The sequence below is a fragment of the Pteropus medius genome, unplaced genomic scaffold (genome assembly GCF_902729225.1).
Source record: "Pteropus medius unplaced genomic scaffold, Ma_sr-lr_union100, whole genome shotgun sequence".
NCBI lineage: Eukaryota > Metazoa > Chordata > Mammalia > Chiroptera > Pteropodidae > Pteropus > Pteropus medius.
In genome coordinates this window covers 9,158,321-9,180,553 of record NW_024347790.1, presented here as the reverse complement: position 1 = coordinate 9,180,553, position 22,233 = coordinate 9,158,321, and the positions used below count along the sequence as shown (strand labels likewise).

The 22,233-nt window shown below is 38.2% G+C and overlaps 1 protein-coding gene and 1 pseudogene across 5 annotated transcripts in view; one reads left to right on the top strand and one right to left on the bottom strand.

Annotated features, from left to right (window-relative positions):
• The window catches only part of PRTFDC1 (phosphoribosyl transferase domain containing 1), an 81,484-nt gene extending 62,739 nt beyond the window's left edge, over positions 1-18,745 (top strand). For 3 of the 5 annotated variants that reach the window (XM_039877576.1, XM_039877574.1, XM_039877575.1), the window contains 5 exons: positions 11,066-11,083; positions 12,503-12,585; positions 13,075-13,121; positions 16,050-16,126; positions 17,466-18,745. In XM_039877576.1, the coding sequence (XP_039733510.1) occupies positions 11,066-11,083; positions 12,503-12,585; positions 13,075-13,121; positions 16,050-16,126; positions 17,466-17,513 (273 nt within the window). In that variant the 3' untranslated portion in view covers positions 17,514-18,745. Of the gene's footprint in view, positions 1-11,065; positions 11,084-12,502; positions 12,586-13,074; positions 13,122-14,655; positions 14,771-16,049; positions 16,127-17,465 lie in introns of all 5 variants that reach the window. The other 2 variants (XR_005656046.1, XM_039877577.1) reach the window with 2 other exon arrangements.
• Positions 18,746-21,756: 3,011 nt separating this feature from the next.
• On the bottom strand, positions 21,757-21,876 carry LOC120614722 (uncharacterized; annotated as a pseudogene).
• Positions 21,877-22,233: the final 357 nt, after the last annotated feature.

Below are 22,233 nucleotides of genomic sequence, written 5' to 3'. Positions count from 1 at the left end.
AAACTTTTGGGATACGGCAAAAATGGTCATAAGAGGAAAGTTCATATCATTTCAGGCCTATCTCCAAAAACAAGAACGAGCCCAAATAAACAACCTAACGCTTCATCTTAAAAAACTAGAAAAAGAAGAATAAATGAAGCCTAAAGTCAGCAGAAGGAAAGAAATCATCAGAACTAGAGCAGAAATAAATGAAATTGAAAACAAAAAGAAAAAGAATTGCAACAAAGAGCTGGTTCTTTGAGAAAATTAATAAAATTGACAATCTCCTGGCTAGACTCACTAAAGAAAAAGAGAAAGGACACAAATAAACAAAATCAGGGATGAAAGAGGGAAAATTATGACTGATATCACAGAAATACAAACGATCATACAAGAATACTATGAAAAAATATATAACACCAAATATATCACGCTTGGAAGAAATGGACCAGTACTTAGAAAAATACAAGCTTCCTAGACTGAATCAAGAAGAACTGGAAATCTAAATAGACTGATCAGCAGTATGGAAATTGAAACAACCACCGAAACCTACCAAAAAGTAAAAGTCGAGGACCAGATGGCTTCACCAGTGAATTCAACCAAACATTTAAAGATTTAATACCTATTCTCCTCAAACTCTTCCAAAAAATCGAAGAGGAAGCAATACTTCCCAACACATTTTATGAGGCCAATATTACTCTGATACCAAACCTGGTAGAGATAACACAAAAAAAGAAAACTACAGACCAATATCTCTCATGAACATAGATGCAAAATTCCTAAATAAGATACTAGCAAACTGAATACAGCAACATATTAAAAAGATTATACACCACGATCAAGTGGGCTTCATCTGAGAGGCACAGGGATGGTTCAACATACGCAAAACGATTAATGTGATACACCACATAAACAAATGAAAAAATAAGAATCATATGATCATATCAATAGATGCAGCCTTCGACAAGATACGGCATCCATTTATGGATGCTCTTAACAAAATTGGTACAGAAGGACAGTACCTTAACATGATAAAGACCATATATGACAAAACTTCAGCCAACATTATACTTTATGGTGAAAAACTAAAAACCTTCTCTCTAAGATCAGGAACAATGCAAGGCTGTCCACTATTGCCACTGTTATTCAGTATAATATTGGAGGTCCTAGCGAGTGCAATCAGACAAGAGAAAGATATAAAAGGCATCCAAATAGGAAATGAAGAAGTCAAACTGTCACTATTTGAGGATGACATGATTCTCTATATAGAAAACCCTAAAGATTCCATAAGAACAATACTAGAAATAATAAGCAAATACAGTAAAGTCTCTGGATACAAAAATCCATAGCGTTTCTATACTCTAATAATGAAGTATCAGAAAAAGAAGTGGAAAAATAATTCCTTTTGCAATTGCAATGAAAAAAATAAAATACCTAGCAATAAATTTAATGAAACATGTGAAGGACCTATATAATGAAAACTACAAGACTCTATTAAAAGAAATAAAAGAAGATACAAAGAAATGGAAAGATATTCCATGTTCTTGGATTGGAAGAATCAACATAGTTAAAATGACCATATTACCTAAAGCATTATACAGATTTAATGCAATCTCCATCAACATCCCATCGGCATTTTTTTAAAGAAATAGAGCAAAAAAATCTTTGGATTCGTATGGAAGCACAAAAGACCCCGAATTGCCAAAGCCATCCTGAGAGAAAAGAATGAGGCTGGAGGCATCACTCTGCCCAACTTCAAATTATACTACAAAGCGACAGTAATCAAAACAGCATGGTATTGGCAGCAAAACAGACACACAGACCAGTGGAACAGAATCAAGAGTCCAGAAGTAAACTCATATTTGTATGGGCAAATAATTTTTGACAAAAAAGCCAAAAACATATAGTGGAGAAAGAAAAGCCTCTTCAATGAATGGTGCTGGGAAAACTGGAAAGCCACCTGTAAAAGAATGAAACTAGACTGTTGTCTATCACCACACACCAAAATAACTCAAAATGGATTAAGGATCTAAATATAAGACCTGAAACAATAAAATGCATTGAAGAAACCATAGGAACTAAACTCAAGGACCTTGGACTTAAAGAGGATTTTATGAATTTGACCTCAAAAGCAAGGGAAGTAAAAGCTAAAATAAATGAACGGGACTACATCAAACTAAATGCTTCTGCTCAGCAAAAGAAATCATCAACAAGATAAAAAAAGAACCATCCGAATAGGGGTCTAATTAGACCCTATAATGGTCTAATATCCAAAATATACAAAGAACTCATATAACTCAATAACAAAAAAACAAATGATCCAATCAAAAAATGGGCAGTGGACCTGAACAGACACTTCTCCCTAGAGGACATACAAATGGCCAACAATTATTTGAAAAGATGCTCAACATCGCTAGCTATTAGGGAACTGCAAATCAAAACCACAATGAGATACCATCTCACACCTGTTAGAATAGCTATAATCAACAGGACAAATAATAACAAATGCTGGAGAAGATTCAGAGAAAAAGGAACTCTAATACACGGCTGGTGGGACTACAAATTGGTACAGCCACTATGGAAAATAGTGTGGAGGTTCCTCAAAAAACTAAGAATTGGTCTACCATATGATCCAGCAATCTCTCTACTGGGTATTTACCCTAAAGACTTGAAAATTCATATTTAAAAAGATATTTGCACACCAGCGTTCATAGCAGCATTATTCATGGTGGCTGGGACATGGAAGCAACCAAAGTGTCCTATGATAGATGATTGGCTAAAGAAGCAGTGGTGCATATATACAATGGAATATTACTCAGCCATAAGAAGAGATGAAATACTGCCATTTGAAACATCCTTGGAGGGGTCTTCAAATGGTGTAATTTTACTTATTTTTTTATCATTTAACTTACCTTTATTTTGTGAAACATGTAATTTTATTGATATTTTAAAATTGACACATATCAGTTTAGTATCTCTATAATCACCAATGTATGTATGTGTATGTCTATGGTAACATGTTTAACTTACGTGTGTGATATCAAATCAACCAACTTAAATGTACATTTTTGTCACGTGAGGGAGTGAACATCACAGATAAAGCCAGGTTGAAGCCTGTTATATTGTGGAAATATTATATCGTCAGTATTTCTGAAGAGCAAAAACTGGCAAGTGATATTGAGCACAGCTCAATATTAAACTCTATCTGTTTTATATAGGATTTTTTGTATGCAAATTTTGTTCAATACGAAACAAAATGTGCAAATTATTGAAGCATTCCTTTCATTTAGGAAAAGATGAGGTAAACGTAATTTGTTAAGGCATTATACCAAGCTAATATTATTAATGTACATTTTTTTCTCCTAAGATTTGACATAAAAGCTCAGATAGATAGGATTATGAATAACAGCTGTCTTCTAAGTTAATGTACATTTTTAAATTGAGGTATAATTGACACATAACATTATATTAGTTTCATAGGAACAACATAATGACTCAATATTTGTCCATATTGTGAAGTGGTCACCACAATAAGTCTAGTTAGTATCTAGTTAACATGATAAGTTATTTTAGTACTTCGTTATGTGATAGTACCTTACAGGTTTATTACACAAGAGATGTATCATACCTTGTGCTTTTACCTTGGTGTCTTGTCAAAGTGGTAATGCTAAGAATCCCAAATGAACGACTCCAAGAAAAACTTTGCACACAGAATCATGGTCCTTCTCTCCTTCCTTTTCAAATTATCTCCTATTTCCTTCTAGAGTGATTTTCCTCTAAGACGAGCACTGGATATTCCCCTCCTTCAAGAGGTAGAGAGGAGGCTGAGGAAGAGCTAGTTGCTTCCTGGGGGCGGAGTGAGCGGAAGGGGTGACAGTGCTATGCCTCAGTAGTCCCTCTTATAATTACTACAAAGACCCCCGTTATGAGAGAGTAGAGATCAGGAGTTGAGATAGAAGAGATGGAAAACCAGCCATCAGTAAGAACAAGCGGGAGTCAGCTTCGACTTTTGTTAGCATGACAAATGCATCTTCCAGTTTACTGGGTGCTGTTTCATGTTATCTTTATACTCTCCATGTGTGTTAGATGCATTTCTATATATGTTTCAAAGTATGCCAAGTAGAACCCCTTGGGCTCAGAACGCACTGGATTAATCTTTCTAAGATGAATCAACATCAATTAGCTAGATTCTCAACTGTCACAACAGCTTAAGGTTAAAATAATGCAGTTTAAAGTGCCTAAGCTCACATCATAAGGGAATGCTGAATACATCAGTATAGGCCACACTCTATGCCTTCAAATATATCTTGAATCTGCCCACTTCTCTCCATCACCTTGGCAATCACCCAAGTCTAGACTCTTGCTACTCAAAATGTGGTCAGCAAACTTTCCAGGTAAGTCTTTTAGATTTTGTGGGCCTACAGCCTCTGTTGCAACCACTTGACTTAGCCATCATAGCATGAAAGCAGCCATAGATAATATGGAAAAAGTGGCTATGTTTCAATAAAACTTTATTTACAAAAATAGGCAGCAGACCAGATTTGGCCGATGAGCTGCAGTTTGCCAACCTTTGGTCTAGGAAGCAGCAAGGTCGGCACTGCCTGAAAACATATTAGAAATATAGAATCTCAGCTCCTACCCCAGATCTTCTGAATTAAGTCTTTATTTTAACGTGTTCCCTAGATGATTCCTGCAAACGTTAAGGTTTTAGAAGCTCTGGTCTTTCAAGGTGAGGCCACCACTCTCCTTCCTTTGGGCTGTTATAACAGCCTAACTACCTTTTCCCTTCACTTAGCTTTTGACATCTTCCAAACCATTCCTCACAAATCAGCCAGAGGGATCTACTTAAAATATACATTTGATCACATCTCTTGCCTATGGAAAACTTTTCACTGGCCTCTCAATTAGCGTCGTCAAATTTAAAAGAATAAAACAAAAGAACGAAACACAGGATGCCAAGTTAAATTTGAATTGCAAATAAACAATGAATAAATTATTAGTATATGTCCCATGCAATATTTGGAACATGCTTAAACTAAAAAGTTAGTAGTTTCTTATCTGAAGTTCAAATTTAACTGGATTGTGCTGTATTTCACCTGGCAACCCCACTTTCATTCAGTGTGCTGAGATTATAATCCAAACGCTTTAACAGAGCCTGTCAGACCTCTGTGATCTGGCCTTGCCTCCCTCCCAACATCATCACACAGCACCCTCCCCTCCTCACAGTGACATGACCACACCGGCTAAGCTCCTTCCCTGACTCTGTCTAAAATGAGAACCTGCACTTCCCCTTCATACTCCCTCCATTTCCCACTAATCTCTACATCAGTACCCTGTTTCTGTTGGAGCCCGTTCCACAATTTGCAGTGTTTACTTTGGGGTTTATTTTTTATTTGCCTATCTCCCCAACCAGAATGTCAGTGTAATGCTTATCTTATTCACCATCCTGTCTCCAGCATGGAGCGCAATGCCTAGTGCATGACAAGTCAAAATAAGTTTTTGGTGACTGAGTGAGCACAGGTTCCTTTTACTCTTAGAAATCAGAAAGACATTTTTAATTAAGTTTTGGAAGGGGAGGACATGGTGGAGGAAAGGGGTAAATAGAAGCCCACCTGGTCATACCATAGGAGCACCAACCGGCTGGCTTGGTTTAGAGTTAGATGAAAAAAGTATTGAATGAAGGAAAATGCTCTTTGTAGAACTTCTGTATCACAAGAGATTAAGGAGGAACTAAGTTGGTGAATACTATACAGCTGAGGGTGAAGGAGTAAAAAAAATTTTACTTAACTTTTAGAATTTCTTTTTCCTTAAACAGAGAAAGGCATTCAAATGGTCTGCCCTGTTTACTCCTTCAGCCTTTCAAAGAAAGGCTATCTGTTAAGAATTTAGGTCTGCATCGGATGGATATCTGCATTGGAAGGATTGTTGCAGGTCATCATCTAACGTCTTCCTTCTCATATAGTCATCATTCGATTTCTCAATCGATGAATTTACATTGAGGTTAATTTGCCATAATATTATTTTTCTGCCATGGACTTGTACACATCTTCTCTTTTTTAGTGCTTGGCACCCAGAGTAGAGCTCCAGGGGTCTTTCCACACAAGACCCTTTCCTTAAGCTTAAAGAAATCCGAAGAAGGGATGATTCCTTTGACTGTAATTGTCTTAGTGAGAGGACAGGTTCTCCTTGGGGCCAGGTCTGGGAATAACACAGAAGAGCAGCATGGAATGAATGGAGGGCAATAGGAGAGCCAGAAGACAGGAGCGAACCGGTGTGACTAAAGGAAATTAGTCAGAAATAGGGAAATGATAATTTAAGAAATTGGATTTGGTTTCTAGAATAACTAGATGTCTCAATGAAGAGTTTAACTTGCTCAGAAAAGCAAAGATGAGCCACAAATTTGTTGAGCAGAGGTGACATCGTGAAGCTGTGTTTCAGGAAAGTGGCCTGGCAGGAAGGCAGAATTAGCAGAAGAAAGGGAGAGAGACTCCAGGTAGAGAAGCCAGTTAAGAGGCAGTGTGGGTAGAGCAACCATGAGTTTGTTGTTGGAACTACATGAGCAAAGCAGGAGTGGAAGAGAGGGAAGGCACTCACCCAGGAGCAGTGACGGAATTAAATGGTTAAATGAAGGCGAGAGGGTTAGAAAGGACGTTTTCAAATTTGTTTATGAAAGAACTTTTAAAAACAGGGGAACAGAGCTCACCTGTATCATTTTTTGTAACTGCCCTAGGTAACTCTTAAAACCCTCTAAAGACGTGCAAGTTAAAATATTTAGAAAAGGGAGACTCTAGGCGCCCCCATGCTCCTTTCTCTTTCTTTGCTTTTTTTTTTGGTTTCTTTCCTTTTCTTTTTTCTTCTTCCTCCTTCTTCCCTTCCTTCCTTCCTTCCTTCCTTCCTTCCTTCCTTCCTTCCTTCCTATTTTTAAAGGGAGAGGGGAAGCCATTGAAAATAACAGCTCCAAGAGGCTCATATTGAATGGTTCTGGGTGATAGTTAAATTTGTATTCTCATTAACAGCAAAAGACCTTTTACCCTGTGTGTTTAAGCTGTCCATGCACCATGCTCTCTGGCTGATTTTTTTCAAAGTTGATTTAATCCTGGCACTTCATAAGATGTGTGTATCCATTAAAGCAAGAAGATTTTATTCATGTTCAAGGGAAATCTCTGAAAGGGTGGAATAAAACCAAATGCATGGAAAAAAGCTCAAATCTGGCAACGGGAAAACACAGATGTACAAGTTAAGTGCAAGATTTCAGGAGACGTGCTTCCCCCCACCTCCCCCCAAGTAAGTTTCTAATCAAATGCCAGAATGAAGAATCAGAACCTGCCAAAATTTCCTACTTGGCTGCCTTAGCTCTTGAAATCATTCCTTTTTTTATTGCATCTGACTAGGCTGAGAACAATAAGGGAAATGCCCACCGACTGATGATTCTGGCAATTTTGTGAATTATCACATAAAGTGAAATGGTGAACTACATTCCTTTCTCCATGGGGTTTATATTCACGCTCCCACTCACGCTTGGCATTCACGGTCAGCTCGTTATCACTGCTGCCACCTCTCTGCTTGGTGCAACAGCCACAAAACTACGCTGCCGAGGATAAGAATGTGGTATGCTAATCTTCTTGTGTCTTAAAAGACTAAAAATAGGAATAACCTATTTGAGAAAATTATTTAGATTTGAATACTTCTTTCCTTCTGTTTTCTTCTCTTTCTTCCTCTCTTTCTTTAGGAAGCTCAATGTGATTAGCCTCGATTAGGGTCGTGCAATAGCAGAGAAAGAACACACTTCAGAGATTCCCCGTAGAATTTTTGCCTGCGGCCCCCAGGCTGCAGATTTTACTGGCTTTCTGGGAGGAAATGAGCTAGGTGTGATGAAATGACTAAGACAGAAACTGGCGAACATCTCAGGTTCAGTGATCAGTTATCAGATTGGAAGTATTTAGGAGGCACAGTGTGTTCTGATGAAATTTCCAAGGCTGCCCACTCAAAAAAAAAAATGGGAATTTTAGAAGATTTCGTCGTGCCAAATTAAAAGCGTTAGACATTAAGTATAGTTCAATTAAGGAAGTGTTGTGCATCATTAAGGAAAAAATAGAACAGATGTACTAAAATTATAATGAGCTAGAGAAAAATGAAAGAAATAAGGTCAGGATTATTGATTTATTCCATAGGCATTTCTTGAGCAACTACTATATGCCAATCTCCATATTCTATATCGATCCTATAAGGATGAGTTAGACTTCGTTCCTTAGCTTACGGAGTTGATCTCGGTATATGAAAATGTCTTTTAGACACTAAGAAAATGCTTCCAAGTTGAGTTAGTCACTTTCTCTCTCCTCTTGGGCTACTTCTTGTGTCACCTGGTAGAGTCCAGTTTCCAAAGGAACTAACAGCATTAATTTTGTTGTAGGTGAGCTTTTCACACCACAGGTAGGCTACGGAAAATCCAGTCAATGGTACATGTTACTATTGAAAGAACTTGAAGACATAGTGTGATGTTCTGTAAAGGAAAATAAATATCTATATGTAATGACTGCTCTATGTAACTCACTAAAGAATTCTAGATTTAGGCATAGTTCCCTTTTAATAGAAGCCAGTTTGTCTATATCAGTATTCCCTGCCCATCACTCATGAGCCCACTAAATAATTTTACTTCTTAAGACTGTACATAACTCAGAGAGTTCTTTGTACTGTTACAGATGTTACCAACCCATTCCTTAATCCTCCAAAATCCTCTGAGAAATATAGTTAAACCATAACTAACCAATGTTTTCCTCATAATCTTCCAAGAAAGAAGAGCTTGTATAAAAAAAAAAAAAAGGACCCTGGAAGATGAAAGGACAAACGATTAGAAATTCTAAGAAAAGTAAGCAAGTTCTAAAAGGAAATATAATTATAAATATAATTATAGTACGCTGCTTGAATCTTTAACAGGAAAAAATGTAAACAGTATAAGAAGATACAGTTGTAACAAAATAACTGAATTGGGGATGGGGAAAGTAAGTGAGGTAGTGTAAAAGAACTAGATTCTCATCTACTATATAATATAGTAAATAGGTGATATCTAAAATTATTAAATTGAGAAATAGAAGTACAGGAAAAGAAACTCTTCTAAATTAAATGAGACTTAAAAATCTAGTGCATGGTCTCAGATTGAACCAACCAGCTGCAAAGGCTATTTTAAGAACAACTGGGGAAATTCGAATATGTACTGTTTTATAGGATCTTAAGAAATTGTCATTTTTGTGATATTTAGTTATGCGTAATAAAGAATGTCGTAATTTTAATCTATTTTAAAATATGTAAGCATTTTAGAATACTTTAAACAGACACATATCGACATTTACAAAATAGAGTTTTTTACTTGATTTTGAACACATGTATGCATTCTCTTGATTTTAAAATGTGTTTAAATAATTATGACAATATATCTCTGGATTAGTAGACATCCAAGTGCCACTTCCCAGCCGCCACTATATCATACAGTTGAAGCTAATCTTTTTGAAGATGACTCTTTTGTTTTGCAAAGTTCTAAACTTTCAAAAAACATATTAATTACAATCAGTGCACTTAATTAAACAAGAATGCAGACTAACAGTGTGTAGAAAGGTTTTTCATGATCAGATTGAAACAAAAAGAGATTGTAAACTAGAAAGTTAAATTAACCAAGTCTTCTCTAAGTGTTCTGATTGGTTAATGGGCATGGTTAGCAAGCCTCGATCAAACTAAAAATGCACATCTTAACCAACTGTTATAGGTTGATGGTTAAGATCAGGGCAAATGTGTTTAGAATACCAAGGGAGCTCCTCCATCAGTGTGATTCTCAGGGTAGAGGGGATACTGGGAGCATGACCTACTTTAAAAATGGACAAAAATCATCTTCCATTTTAATGGTAAAATTAAGATTGTTAGTGGATTTAATGGTGAAATAAAACACCATACCTGAGAGAAAATGACTTCCAGAAAGAATTTCACCTCAGAATGCATTTGACATATTAAGTAATATAGTACAAATTTAACAGACTTGTTGGTTGGTTGGTTAACATTTTTATTACTTAAATCTCTTTTGCATTAGATGTAAGAAAGATACCTAAGGTGGAAGGCTTTTTAAAGTATTATATGAATCATAGGGACAAATGAAAGGTCATCTAAAGAAGGACACCATTACATTGAGGGAATATCCACACATTTAGTTAATTAGAATGGCATACTAACACAGTCATATTTTAATTTGGTGGGACAGTATTGACATGTAAGTACTAATCCACTTAATTGGTTGATTTTAACTCATTCATATGTGTAATCAGTTATTATTCCTTCAACAAATAATTACCGAACGTTTATATATACAAGTATTTCTGCTAGGGACTGAGAAAACAGTGGTAAACAAGACAAACATGATTCTCACTTGACAGTCTAGTGAGGAAGACAGATATCAAACGAGAAATTCAAATGAAACATAATCAACATTCTTAGGGAAGAAGTCAATGAACATATTGAGAGCACATAGCAAGGAACCTAACTAACCATGTCACTAAAAATATAAACTAGGCACCTCACAGCTCTCTCTCCAGCCCGCCCCTTTCCTCAAGATTAAAAATTCAAAACTACAGAATCCCCAGCGATTTGGGTGGCTAGTTAGGAATAGATCTGTCACAGCTGAATATATAATCCCTCTACAGGGCACTGTCTCCATTAACAATGCAGTTTGTGTCAGCTTTGTTTTCCTGGTAAATACATAGTAAGCTTTGTATCCTAAAGAATGCTGGGTGGGGCACTTGCCAGAATTATGGAGATGGGATGTCTTTATGGATAGCTGTTCAGATAGGTCACAAGGTGTAAGATAAACCTGCTCCTAACTCAAATATAGATACCAGTATGGTAGCACCAAGTAATTCCAAAGAGACTGTCAAAATGAGTCTGGAACACCTAGATTGTCTCCAAGCATTTGGGTTGGATAGATGGGGTAGGACCAGCTAAGTGAGTTATGAAATTCTAACTGTAAGAAAATGTGTGTTTCTCTTGTGAGCTAGATTTGCATCATATTCTAAATAACTGGTGTTATTATTGTTCATTTGTTTTTCAGAATGTCCTCATCGTTGAGGTAAGCTGACTTTTCCTTATCCATATCTGAAACTTGAAAGAATCTAATGGTGAGTTTTAAAATATAGAACTTGTTATCAAATTGGCCAAGGATTTATTGAGTTCCCACTGTGCACATGGCTCTCCAGATTTATCAACTAGGAGCCAACTAGAACTGCTGACTTGAAATAACTTCGGAAAATGCTCTGCAATACTAGCTGTGTGGCACCTTATCCTTTTTTATATTTAATTTCACACATGTCTAAATTGTTCTTATAGCTATAAAATCGTGTATTTTACAGAAGAGGAAAGTAGCCCTCAGAACCAATTTTATTTAATAGTAAAGCCAACGTCAGAGCTCTCTCCACCTTTAAGTGAGTGTCCTTGCTAATGACCTCTAATGGCTGAGCAATTCTATCTTCACTATCCAAATCATAAATATAATCAATTTTAAAATGACAATCCAAAGGAAAATCATGATTTAATTTAATTGGTTTTTCTGTTTAAAAAAAGGAGAAAGAGAAAGAGAGAGAGAGAGGAAGGGAAGGGAAGGGAAGGGAAGGGAAGGGAAGGGAAGGGACTAAAAACAAGCTTTATGGCAGCAGCAGACTAATACAGCAAATGTCCATGTTTCCTTCAAGAGCACACCTGTCTTATCAGCTGGCAGTAATTCAGGAGAGCTGTTTTCAAGCTTTTGTTACACCACTGCCCGTGCATGCCATATGTATCTGCAGTTCTTCTGGCTCAGACATAACCCGTGGAATCAACCCTCTAGCTAAATGAATTGCCCAACCCTGGCTAAATTCAGACCTCTTGTTTTGATAATCAGCTCCTGACAGCTGATTTCTGTCCCCGGGACAATAAATTTCTGCTGCCCATTCTACTCTAATTGCACAGCAGCTCATCAGCAGAGATGAGCCTCGGCTCATTGCAGCCTCTCACCCTCAGAATTCAAGAGCTGTCACCAGCTGCCGTCCAGACACATCTTACTTCCCAGCCCTAGAGTCCTTACTGAGTGGGGAGGGCGAGGGGGAGGTGTTTATCCATTCAGTGTGTTCAGCTGTACATCCCATGTCCATGAAAATTCATGCGTCCTCTATTGTGTCGCATAACCTCAGGGCCGAATTTAGGCTTTGAATGTGCTTGCACAAGTCCAAAGGGACTCAATGAGAAGGCCCACATGCTCTCCAAAGGCTGAATTTAGCTTTTGAACACAGCTCAAGGATTCAAGGAAATGCTCACCAATATATTGCCCCAAACCCAGCTTCCAGAAAGAAGCGCCTGTTTAAAAATTACATCCAACTCTGCCTCCTACTTTGACTCCAATTTGATGGCAATTCTAATTACGATGCATTATTAATAAGGAATATCATTATCTGTGTGGATGAAAAATCTGCTGCCCAAATGCATCTGGTTGAATTTGTCTGTCCCCTTTGCAAAGGATGTTGTCGGCACGGGGAGAACCATGAAAGCGCTGCTCAGTAGCATAGAGAAATACAAGCCCAACATGGTTAAGGTGGCCAGGTGAGTCGGACATCACATTGTCATGGTTTCTGTCTTTGCAAACGTGTCCAAGAGGGACGCTAACACAGGGTGCTGTTTTCAAAGAGTGCAGTCTATGCCAAACCAATGACGTTTTGCTCTGGAGTGTTACCTTTTGACCACACTGGACAAACGGCCCATTTTGACTGCTTGCCTGAGAGAGAGGCAGGGGAAGAGGATGTGCTTCACTATGGCTGAGCCCTTCTTTACTGCACCTGGAGCTGATTCCAGGAGCAGCTGGCTGGGCCCCGCTGCCGGTCCCCCCTCCCTCCCTTTTATCCAGAATCACTGAGGTGGTGCCACAGGAGCAGAAGCATGAATTAGAGGGCTGCGATCATGCCTCACCTGCTCAAAGCGGAGGGCGGGGGACACATTTTAAATCTGTATTTTAAGGATGTTTGGTTCCATTTGCAATTTACAGAGATTTTATTCGGTTCACTAAAGTTTTGTTTTGTTTCTTCTTAATGGTAGTTTGTTGGTGAAGAGAACACCTAGAAGTGATGGCTTTAGACCCGACTGTAAGTGTTTTTGCCTTTTATTTGTTGATGGGTTGGTTGGTGGTGGTTTGTGTTTAAGAAATTCCTATCTGATGGCATTCCATGTGAAGCTGAGGCTGTATAGGTTTGATCTTTCCGTAAACTCCCCGTGGCCTCCCAGCTTTGCTAGTGAGAGGAGAACTCTTTACAAGGGGCTTCATTCTCATGTGCATCGTTCACAGGAACTTGATCGTGCATGGATATTTTGGTTTTTAGGTTTTCCATAGCACCTGAATTTCAAAGAACTCACTAATAAGTTTCAGGAGGTGGAGGGAGAGTAGACTTCACTGGACTCACTCGGACACACGAATTGGACACGCAAAATCACTGTAAAGGTTTAGAGAGATTCTCATATACCATCTCCAGGAACAGTCACCAGACAATGCACAATGCTGACCTTCAGTGAGCCTGAATTTTAGCACACAGAAGGGGAAATCTGAGAAATTGCCCCACCACCTCCAAACGAAAGTTCAGTAACACAAAGAATTAAATGTACAGCAGAGGGAATATCATCAGTAATATTGTAATAACTTTGTATGGTGACAGATGGTAACTGGACTTACTGTGGTGAGCATTTTATGTTATATAAAAACGTTAAATCCCTATACAGCTGAAACTAATATAATATTGCATGTCAACTATAATTCCACTACAAAATTAAAAATAAAATATACTTTCACAGAAATAAACAACAACAAAAAATAACACAGAGAATTAGCAGAGCGGTTTCTCTAGATAATATCTTCACACTTGACTGCAGACGTGTGTCCTGGAAGAGTTTCCTCATCTAGGGCAGAAAGAATAAACAAGCAGCTTGATTATTTATTATTATAACATTGGAGGTGGGTTTTTTTTCACTCTCATAGGCAGACTTCAGCTTGTCTTTTACAACTTACGTTTGCTCTAAAGCCTCTGAGATAATTTGGCTACAGTTCTCATCAGCAAGCTGAACAAACATTAGGGCAAGAGAAGCATGCTATGGAAGGGTAATGTGCCAGTGACATTCAGCCAGTGATGATATTCTAAAAACAAGTTTCATTCCTACACTGGATGTATTAAATCTAGGCAATGTCCGTTCTGCGTGGATCCATCCAATGGTGCATTCCTGGCAAGTTCCTGGTTTGGGGAATTTACTCTGGATGTAGCTAAGACTGGACAGGTTAGAAAACAGAAATATTCTAAGAGAATAATGTCAGATACTGTACAGCAGAGGTCCCCAAACTTTTTGGCACCAGCAACCGGCACCCCTTATGAGAATCTAATACCTGATGATCTCAGGTGGAGCTGAGGCGGTGATGCTAGCTCTGGGGAGCGCCCACAAATACAGATGAAACGTTGCTCACTGGCCAGCCGCTCACCTCCTGCTGTGAGGCTCTGGTTCCTAACAGGCCACGGACCTGGTCCATCGTGGCCCAAGGGTTGGGGACCCCTGCTGTACAGAAAAAATTTTAACTGAAATTGAAAGACATTCACTTCAGACACATTCAACTAATTACAACTTTCTTGTCACTTATAGCAACAACAATAACAAAGTAATAACAGCAAACACTAGTAAGAGGTTATGATGTACCTGATACTTCTGAGAGCTGCACAGAGATTAACACTTTTAACCCTCACAACATTCTTCTGAGGTAGGTGCTATCGTTATGCCCGCTTTACAGATGAGGAAACGAAACACAACGAGGTTGAATCGCTCGCTTGCCAAGGTCACATATCTCTAAGGGTAGAGTCAGTATTCAACCCAGGCAGTCTGGTTGCAATCACTGCTCTGATGCCTGCACTGCATCTGTAAGTAACATCTGCAAATGCAAATATCAGTGTAGGAACTGCACCCATTTACCAGTGAGAGATAGGTCCCTCTGATTTCTGACTCTTCTCCTGTCCTACTCATCCAACGTCCTTTTATTCCTTGACAGCTCTGAAGGACTGGCTTTCTGAACTGCCTTTTCGCAGTCTGAGTTGCCATGTCTATACTAGGGTTTGCATTGCTTACTGTAAAGTTATTATTATTGTTATAACCAGGGTTGTACAGTTTCATAAAAATAAGCAAGAGTCTCTCATCTACAATACTGTGATAAACAAACATAGATCCCAAAAAGCTAGAAAGAGTTTGAAAAATCATTGGACCATGAGCACATTTATTTTGTTTCAAGACCTCCAAAAGAGAGCTATGATCTGTTCCTTAAGGGTCCTTTTCAATCAAAGTCATCTTTCTTTCAATAATAAATTCTTCCTTTGCTTAACCTAAGTACCTCTTACCGCATTTAAATTCATTTACTCTCCTTCTGCCCTTTATACAAATATAGGACTAATTAGTTTGTCTGTATTGTAGACTCCAAGACTAGCGTTGGAATAACCCTTAGCCTTCTATTCCTCAAGCTGAACAATCCCATTTTCCTCCATCTCGTCTCCCAGGTTTTGCTTTCCACCCGCATCCTGCCGAGGACATTGGGCCTCCTAGCTGCAGCAGCCTGCGCACCTACTCACGTATCACAGTATATTAATACCTTCTGTGCGAACTGCACTTTATGCTTTTCAGAGTGTTTCCTTTGGCATCATATCTTTGGATCCAGCTTGCTGTGGAACAGCAGGGTTACATGACTGATTCATGCATGCATACTCCTTGTTATCCACCAAACTGCCTGAGCCTTTGCTTAGCTCGGGATACCAGAAGTACAGTCGTTTATTATACATTTGCTTGTTTGTCTTGTCTCCCTGAGTACTCACGCTGGTCCCAGTCCCTATGGGGCTCATGCATTGCTTATCACTTTTTTCATTTGCTTCTACCTACATGAATAGTCCTCTCCGTTGAAATGCCAACAATAGCATATGGTGGCTTCGTACCTATGTTATCTAAAGCTTGTTCCTCTCTCTCTCTCTCTTTCTCTCTCTGTCTCTCTCTGTTTTTAGATGCTGGATTTGAGATTCCAAACTTATTTGTGGTGGGTTATGCCTTAGATTACAATGAATACTTCAGAGATCTGAATGTAAGTGTTGCGTGCAAATCTCTACTTCTCTTTTCACAAGTTTGTGTTTAATAGTTACATCAGTTTTTTAAAAGATATTGAAATAGTAGCAGTGATGGCTGCCATTTCTTGAATATCTTCTATGTCAGGAATATTCTGGGCATTTTGCATGCATAATTTCAATTCATTCCTCCTACTGTCCTACAAGGTAGGAATTAGGATGATAGAAGCAATTATGACTATCTCTATTTTATACTAAAGAAATAAGGAAGCTAACAGCAGAACTATGGCTTGGTATTGACTTTTCTCCAAGTCGTTGACTATGCCCACCCACCCAAAGTAATAGTCAATATTCTATAAACTGCTTTATGTCAGTACTTCAAACCCATCAGGTACCAATTACGGTGGCATGCAGCTATTCATCATTATTCCCAGTTTGGGAGCCATGGTTTTAACATATAGACATGGAGCCCAGCTGTGTGACCCTGACCAATGCTGAATGATTTAGAAGTAGACATCTTACCCAAAATGGACCAGCAAGTCTCTCACTCTCTCTTTTAAGAATTAGAAACTTAAACCAAAAGTCACAGAAACCAAGGGATTTGGGGCTTAAGCTGGCTGTGTGGGCTGAGGTCTGGAGCCACCCCTGTACCTTCCAGTTGCTTCTCGCTCAGCCTTCCTTTGCTTCTGTCAGCTACCCCAGCATTCGACCAATAAACCTCCCTCCTTTGCTACATTAGCCCGATTCCACTTCTGTTGCTTGCAATAAAAATATTCCTGACACATTTTTTATGCTACCTAAAAAGGATCAAATAAGAGTCAATATTATTTTTATTGCCATTTCTTCATTCACCGTAGAGGCTGTAATTTTACCAGTAGGAGACTTCTATCTCCACCACAGCCAACCATACTGCTCCCTCAGCTTTTCCGGTTGTTACAGACCTAGGGAACCAAATTCAGAAAAGGGCTCAAAACCAAAACAATGAAGAAAGTTCTGTCAAGCATTTGAACGGGTCTCTTTAGATTTTATATATATGTAAAATATACACACACACATGCACACACACACATAAATACACATACATTTAGATAAACAGTAACCAATTATGAGATGATATTCTATTATTACTCCATAACATTTTCTGCACCTGATATTTTCTTAAGAAACTGATGCATTTTTAAGGGAATACAGTCAATAATACTGTAATAACTATGTAAAATGTAAGATGGGTACTAGACTTATCAGGGTGATCATTTTGTGAGTTGTCTACATGTCTAATCACTATGTTGTACCCCTGAAACTAATACTGTATGTCAACTGTAATTGAAAAAGAAAAAATATTAATTTTTATTGTTTCAGCACATATGCGTGATCAATGAACACGGCAAAGAAAAGTATCGAGTCTAAAGAATTAAATTCTCACCATCGAGCCTCCAGATAACATCACCCTTCTAACTACACTCAGGAAGCCAGCGTTTAAAGTTTGTCTCCTCCGGCGTCTTCACTCAGCAGGATAGAAAAGAAAAAATGTTTTAATGAGAGAGCTTTCTTTTCTGAGACTATAACATAGAGAATATCGAAGGTTCTTAAGGAAAAGAAAGCAATGCTTTTATTTGACTCGTTCCAAATTAAACACTCCGCCTTGTGACTAACAGTTCTGGCGACCTTTACACTCCTGAGCTCCATCTTCTTTTCTTTTCTTATGTTGTGCTTGATTCCTATACCCCTACCTAGTTACTCAAATATTTCACTTACCATTACCCTTTTTTTTTTTTTAATAAATACTCTATTTTTGGTAACTGTTCACAGTCTTAAGAACCTGGAAGCCTTTTAAGTTAAGCTCCGAGCCCATACGTATACTGGGAAGGCGACTAAATTCCCATACTAAAAAAAGGAGGGAAAGGACAATTTAATATAAATTTCTGTTTGTGCTCTTCTGACAGGCTGTCATTATCCTCTTTGACAAAGCCTTTCTGAGCCGCAGTGTACAATGCATTTTAATGATGTTATGAACTGAGATTTGCTCAGTGCTCTTGATTGGTGCTTCCGGTATGTGATAACGGTATGTCATGTGTGCATGGATGTACTCAACTGTGCTTAATACTTTGAATTTTAATGAGAAAAAATACAATGGCAGCAAGGCCCCGGTTTCTAAGTGGCATCCTTTTATTCATGTGGGACATGAGCAAATGGCAGGGTTCGGGGGAGGGGCAAGAGCGTTCAATGCTCAAGACTAAGCAAGTATAATTTTTTCCTCTTATTTGCGCCAAAGGAAAAAACACTCATGTATTATCCTAAACAGGAACAGAGAGGTCGAATTATTATTTTAAGTGGTCTTAGAAGATTGATCACAAAATCCAAGGCACTGTAGAAAAAAAAAAAAGCGTACTTGAAAAAGTTTTTTTCTGAAGAAATTTTTTCCATTTTCTCTGTTTTATGAGATGTTTTCTAATTTATAAGGATTTTAATTGACAGTAAACTCGAGTGCCAATAAAGCTGTTTTTTTCTCACTTCCTAAAAGGAGCAAATGCAAAATAAATAACTAAGCAGCCTTTGTTTCCGAACCGTATGTGGCATATTGTTATCAGGTTTTAGCTTCCTTTAAACTAATAAAGAATAAGAAACCTTGTTATGTTTCATAACTGCTTACTGTTTTTCTTCCGCCTTCATATTTCTTATATACTTCCAGCCATTAAAATGTGTGTGAGCTGGTAGCTTAAATATACTACTGCGTATATCTTCCCTGTGGCTTTATTTTTGTTAACCTGGAAAAAATCCAATCTATGCACCAGTATAAAATAAGCAAACGATGAAGCCAGACTTGATCTGCTGTTTTTTTTTTCCTTAAGCTTGTTTATGAGAACAAGAAATTTTTAGTAGTAGAAGATTTTCCTGCATATTTTGGTTCTAGCCAGAGAAGAAAATAAACCACACCCAGATATCCCAAGAGGAAATCAGCAAAGAGAATTCCTTCTAGCATCGAGGAACCAGTATCCAAGTTATAGATTGATAATTCTGTCTAACTGGCCTCTTTCTTGAACTATCAAAATTAATATTCTAAACACAATTTTTCATTATGCCACATTTATATCAGAGGACTTAGAATAATCCAGACACATTTGATTTTAAATGTAAAATTATCCATAAAGTATGTATTATTAAAATATTTTCTTTAAAATGTTGAATTTTAGTAGCCATCAGTATTATTTTTGAGGATTTCATTTTTATTCAAATTAAAAAGGAAGCTGATCTGCTTCACAAGAGTTTGAGGACTTGTGCTCGTTAATGCTGAAAAAGAAAAATCCATTAAATACACAAGAAGTTTAATCATTTCTGCAATTTTTTCCTATCAGATAACATTTTGACAGTGATATCCAAGAATATCATCTTGGGAAAAATAGAATTTCCTTTTCTCTTGCAAAACTCTAGTCTTTTTAATACCACTGAGTTTATTCAACCTGGATCAAAAATGTAAAAGCTTTTTACCTGATTAATAACCAAAGAATTTATTAATTTCGTGTTCAAAAGCTGATGGCGGCGAGGGGTGGGGGGAAGCGTACGGTATGTTTCATTGGGAAAATTTAGATTCAGTTACAATAATTCATAAGACTTTTACTATAATAATACAGTAACGTATTAATAATACTTTGGGGTCTTCCAAATTAGAACCACTCATTGCAGCGTGTCGCGGATTGACCATGTACCCCCAATGTGAACTGCAAATACAGTTGACCCTTGAACAACACAAATTTGAACTGCACAGGTTCATGTATATACAGATTTTTTTTTCACTAAATAGATTGGAAAATGTTTTGGAGAGTTGTGATAATTTGAAAAACTCTCAGACAAACCTTCCAATTTTCTTAACGTTTTCTTTTCTCTAACTTACTTTATGGTCAGAATACAGTATCTAATATGTATAACATGCAAAATATGTGTTCATCTATTGTTTATGTTATCGGCAAGGCTTCCGGTCAACAGTAGGCTATTAGTAGTTAAGTTTTGAGGAAGTCAAAATTTATACCTGGATTTCTGACTGCATGAGGATTGGCACCCCTAACCCCTACAATGTTCAAGGGTCAACTGTAGTCAAATCCTGAGGTTTCTCACTTAATTTTTGGATGTCTTTGGATGTAACATGTTTGCCATGTTTTGGTCTTCTGAGAGTGTGAAAACAGCCTTTTAGAGCATAAGCATGCATTTCCCTAGCCTCCTCTAGCATGAAATTGTGTTCTCCCAGTGGAGACAGAAGGTAACTTATCACACTTCTGGAGACCTGGTATCATCGAAATATTTCCACAATCTCGTAACAGGGCTAGTATGTTCTAGGGAATTGAAACTCTGAACTATATTCTCCGCCCAGATGTCTGGCTAATGTGGGCAAAAATGGTGTTTAGGAGTTTTACTTACCTTGCTATTATAAAGTTCCTTTGGGGGATCCCCAGACGACTTTTGAAGACTGGGAGCAGGCCAGTTTCATAAAGGGCAAAAGGGGATTGTAGAAGGGAGATTTGCATGTCGATGCTGGGAGGTGTGCAGAAAAAAGAAAGAGGGTGTCCATGGAGAGGGCTGCACTGTTTCCTGGCCGTGGTCATCCCCCATGATTGGTTCTGGACCCTGTGAAGAGGAGTAGACGAGGATGCCGCTGCAAGATCTCTTTTTATAGTAGCCTTTGTGCCACACGGTGGGGCAGACAGGCCGTTCTCCACATCTCATTGAGGATCGGGCCACAGCTTTGACACAGGAAGGAGTGGGGAAACAGCTCTATTTCCGGATGCCAAGGATTCTATAGTTTGGGGAGCCCTCCAGGCTGGAATGGGTGACCAGTTTAGGTGGTTCGCAAGATGCTACCTGTTAGACAATTTATGGACAACAGTCATCCACACGGAGACAGAGCAGCCCATCAGAGAAATGTCAATGGGCGCGAGCAAGAAAGCGCTGAGCATCCCAGAAACACAGCTACTGCCTACGATTGTACAGCCAGTGCTTCTGGGGCCCTGTGTAAGGACATGTGACCAAGCGGAGCAAGTAGGGCCAGAAACCCAGCCCACATTTCACTTGCTAAGCCGTAGACTCCGACTGAGGACTGCATCAGCCCTCCAAAAACAGTGTCTTTTTCTAGAAGGAGTGTCTTTTTCAGTCCACTCAAAAAATAATGGTTTTTTTGTATGTAATTTCTCAGGGGCAGGGGTGGCTCTTTCTGCTAGGGTGGGTTTTGCTCAGAAATGAATGGGAGAGAGCATGAAGGCAGGGTGGGGTGCTGAAGTCTTGTGTTTTACAAGTGGGAGAAATAAGCCTGAACTTCCGTTAATGTGACCTCATTCGTTTCCAGAGCCTGGTGGGTGTTGACTAGTGAATAAGCTGTGAGTGAGGATAGTAAGTATAGATGACTCATTTAAGAAACCAGCTGTGAAGAGAAGAGACACATAACCATAGCTAGAGGGCTTTTAAAAGATGGGAGAGACTTGTGCATTTTTATTTTCAGTAAAGAACAAAAAGCAAACCAAAGCATAGACAGAATGTGTTATCAATTGCTGTGTAACAAATCACTCAAAAGTGAGTAGCTTAAACCAACAATAATTATTTATTATTTCTCATGGCTTACAAGTTAGGAACATGGAGAAGGCACAGTAGAAATGGTTTGTTTTCTGCTCCATAATGCCTGTTGTTTCCTAGGTGGTCTCCCATCCAAGTACTAACCAGGTCCAACCCTGCTTAGCTGCTGAGATCAGATGGGATCGGGCTTATTAAGGGTGGCATGGCCATAGACAATTCAGATGCTTAAGTTTTAAATATGAAAAATATAATTCGTTTTTGCTTGCTAAGGACTCTATAAATGCAAATTTATACTGAAATTTTCAAAGTAGTTCCTCTTTTATAAGAAGAAATTGCATGATAATTTGGTCAAGAAACTAAACCAAGATGAGGGCTCCTTAAAACAGAATAAATTAACTAGGTGAACTGAAATATATATAACCTTATACCTGAAAGCAGTTGTCAAATCAATTAGTAAACATTTTTAAAATAACAGATTACTGAATATCAACCAAAAGGGCTTTACAATGAAAACTGCTCTGGCCGATTTATCTAATCTAATATTGAGTAACGGAGTTGGTTAACTGGGAAA